A 2773-nucleotide genomic window follows, 5' to 3' on the forward strand; every position below is an offset into this window, starting at 1 on the left:
CAAACTTTAGTGAGAAAAATCGAAAAAACGAACTACAAACATATTAACGCCAAACATTCGGTAAAATTTATAGAATATTCTAAATATATATAAATATATATATTGTAAATATATGTATATATATATAATTTATAGAATATTGTAAATATATATATATATATATATATATATATATATATATATATATATATATATATATATATATATATATATATATGTCTATATGCATGTAACAATGCGTTCGTATATATGTAATATATTGTGTGCATACAATTTATATTTATATGTATATATATATATATATAAAATACGAAAATGGCGACTAAAAGACTGCTCGTTTCAGAAGTTCTCTGGTATTTTCTTGAAAATAGTGAAAATTTTGATAAAGTAAATTTTCAAAATTTAGTTTCTGATTTTTTTTCACATGAAGAATTATCAGCTGCAAAAAAAATTCTGATTAATGAAATTGAAAATCTTAAAAAAGAGAAAAAAGAGAAATTGTTCAATAAATCCAGAGGTAACACTAAAATTGATAAAACTTTAGATGTTATTGATTTATTAAAATTTATTTTGGAAAATGAAATGGCTCAGCTTCTGCCAACTTTTGTAATTCTTAATATTAAAAGAATTCCAAATAATCCGTTAACTAATTTAACGGACTTATTCATAAAAAACGAAAAAATTGAAAATAAAATAAACCAATTGTTGGACACAAATAAAAATGTTCTAAACAAGTTGACAGCTGCATTGACATGTACAAACAACACTCCAACAATTTCAGATAAAACGTACAACAACAACAATACCCACCTGAACGACCTCAAAGAAATAACAAATACTCCGGTTATAAATCCTAAAATTTCTTGGGTTAACAAGATGAAAAATGAAACACAATCAGATGACAGTCAAGTTGATGACAATTTTACATTAGTCCAAAGAAGCAAGCAAAAAAATAAATCGAGATTGCTTCCACCGATAAACAAAACGGCAAACAATAAAAATACTTCAAACAAACCCTCAAAGATTGTCGGCTCACAAGCAGATGATTCTTTTTTTACTGCTTCCAAACAAATAATAAAGAAAAAAATTTTTTACGTGGGCAACGTTGACCTTCCAAACAGCACCATGATTGTGAAACACTGCGAGAACAAAGGCATCAAGGTCATCACATGTCTCCCTGTCTCGAAGAAAAATGACACAGACGATCCTCCAAGCTTTACATCATTCAGATTGTGCGTACCAGCGGCGGAATTCAACAAGGTGATGTCGCCTTCAAACTGGCCCAGCTCCGTACTAATCCGTGAATGGATTTTCAATAAAAACGACAAAACTATTAACAATATAAACAACCAATCGAGCAACAAACAACCAGATGGTGCTACAATGAACAAAAACACCGACGACAATTTTAACCTCAACATCGATCCCAATCATGGATGACGAAGATAACGTTACAAGGAACAAAACTCTCACAAGTAATTGTCAAATGTTTGAAGATGTAAAGGAAATAAATAATTTCAACACTAAACACATTTCAAAAAATGACGTTCTCTTCAGTTTGATCCATTTTAATATTAGAAGTTTAAAAAATAAAATTGATGAATTGAACGAATTTCTTGACAAGTTTAAATTGAAATTTGACGTAATAGCAATCAGTGAAAGCTGGCTATCAGATCGTGATATGGACATGGTTTTAATGAATGGTTACTGCTACCTCGGTAAAAATCGTATGAATAAAAACGGTGGTGGTGTAGGAGTCTTTGTTAGAAACACACACAACGTTAAAGCACGGCACGATTTAAATGACTCCTTGACAACAACACTTGAGATATTTGCCATAGAGATTGCCAATGAAGCGCAGTCTAAAAACATTGTTGTTGTTGTTGCTTACCGACCACCTTCGTGTTCTGTTGGAACTTTTTGCGAATCAATCGATGATGTCCTGACACGTTTAAATGAAAAAAATAAACACATCGTGGTCACAGGAGACTTCAACATAAACTTAACTGACGATATAAACAGCAATAATAACCAACTGCAACAAATCATGGATCTGCACGGTCTTTGTAAATTAATAAATCTCCCCACCAGAATAACAGCAAACAAACAATCAGTTATTGACGACATATTTGTAGATGGCTCGTTGAATGTGTGCTTGCAAGGAGTGTTGGCCTGTGATTTGTCTGATCATTTGCCGGTCCTCACACAAATTTCTTTCAGCAAACAAGTAAAAAAAGAAAAACTCATCGTAGCTCCTTCAACAAAATTCTTGTTCTCATCAAATCGAATCAGCAACTTAAATAAACGACTTTGTGAAATTGATTGGACCGACGTATATGATTGTTGGGATGTCGAAATGGCTTGGGTAAAATTTGTCGAGCTTTTCAAATGTTGTATGATAAAATGCTGCCAAGTAAGTAATAATAAAATTAATAAGATCAGCAAACAAAAGCCATGGTTCAATAGTGAAAATAAAAAGATACTGAAAGCTAAAAATCGATTGTTTAAAAAATCCCTTAAAAACCCAAATGATGAAAACAATAATAATTATAAATCTGCAAATAAAATTTATACAAAAATAAAAAACAACGCAAAGAAACAGTATTTCCATAATATTCTAGAAAATAACAAACATGATATGAAAAAATCATGGAAAATTATGAATGATGTTCTGAGGAGATCAAATAACGACTCAAAAAGTAATAATATACATCTGAAAAGAAATGGCCAGATTGTAAATGATCCAGAAAATGCTCTAAATGATCACTTTGTT

The 2773-nt window shown here is 30.5% G+C and overlaps 1 protein-coding gene across 1 annotated transcript; it reads left to right on the plus strand.

Moving 5' to 3' along the window:
- Window positions 1-315: 315 nt before the first annotated feature.
- On the plus strand, window positions 316-1440 carry HELRODRAFT_158499 (hypothetical protein; the record flags this gene model as incomplete). Its single annotated transcript, XM_009010552.1, has 1 exon — window positions 316-1440. The coding sequence occupies one exon, from the start codon at window positions 316-318 to the stop codon at window positions 1438-1440; it is 1125 nt and encodes a 374-aa protein (XP_009008800.1).
- Between the last annotated feature and the right edge of the window lie 1333 nt (window positions 1441-2773).

The sequence above is a fragment of the Helobdella robusta genome (assembly GCF_000326865.2).
Source record: "Helobdella robusta unplaced genomic scaffold HELROscaffold_1, whole genome shotgun sequence".
NCBI lineage: Eukaryota > Metazoa > Annelida > Clitellata > Rhynchobdellida > Glossiphoniidae > Helobdella > Helobdella robusta.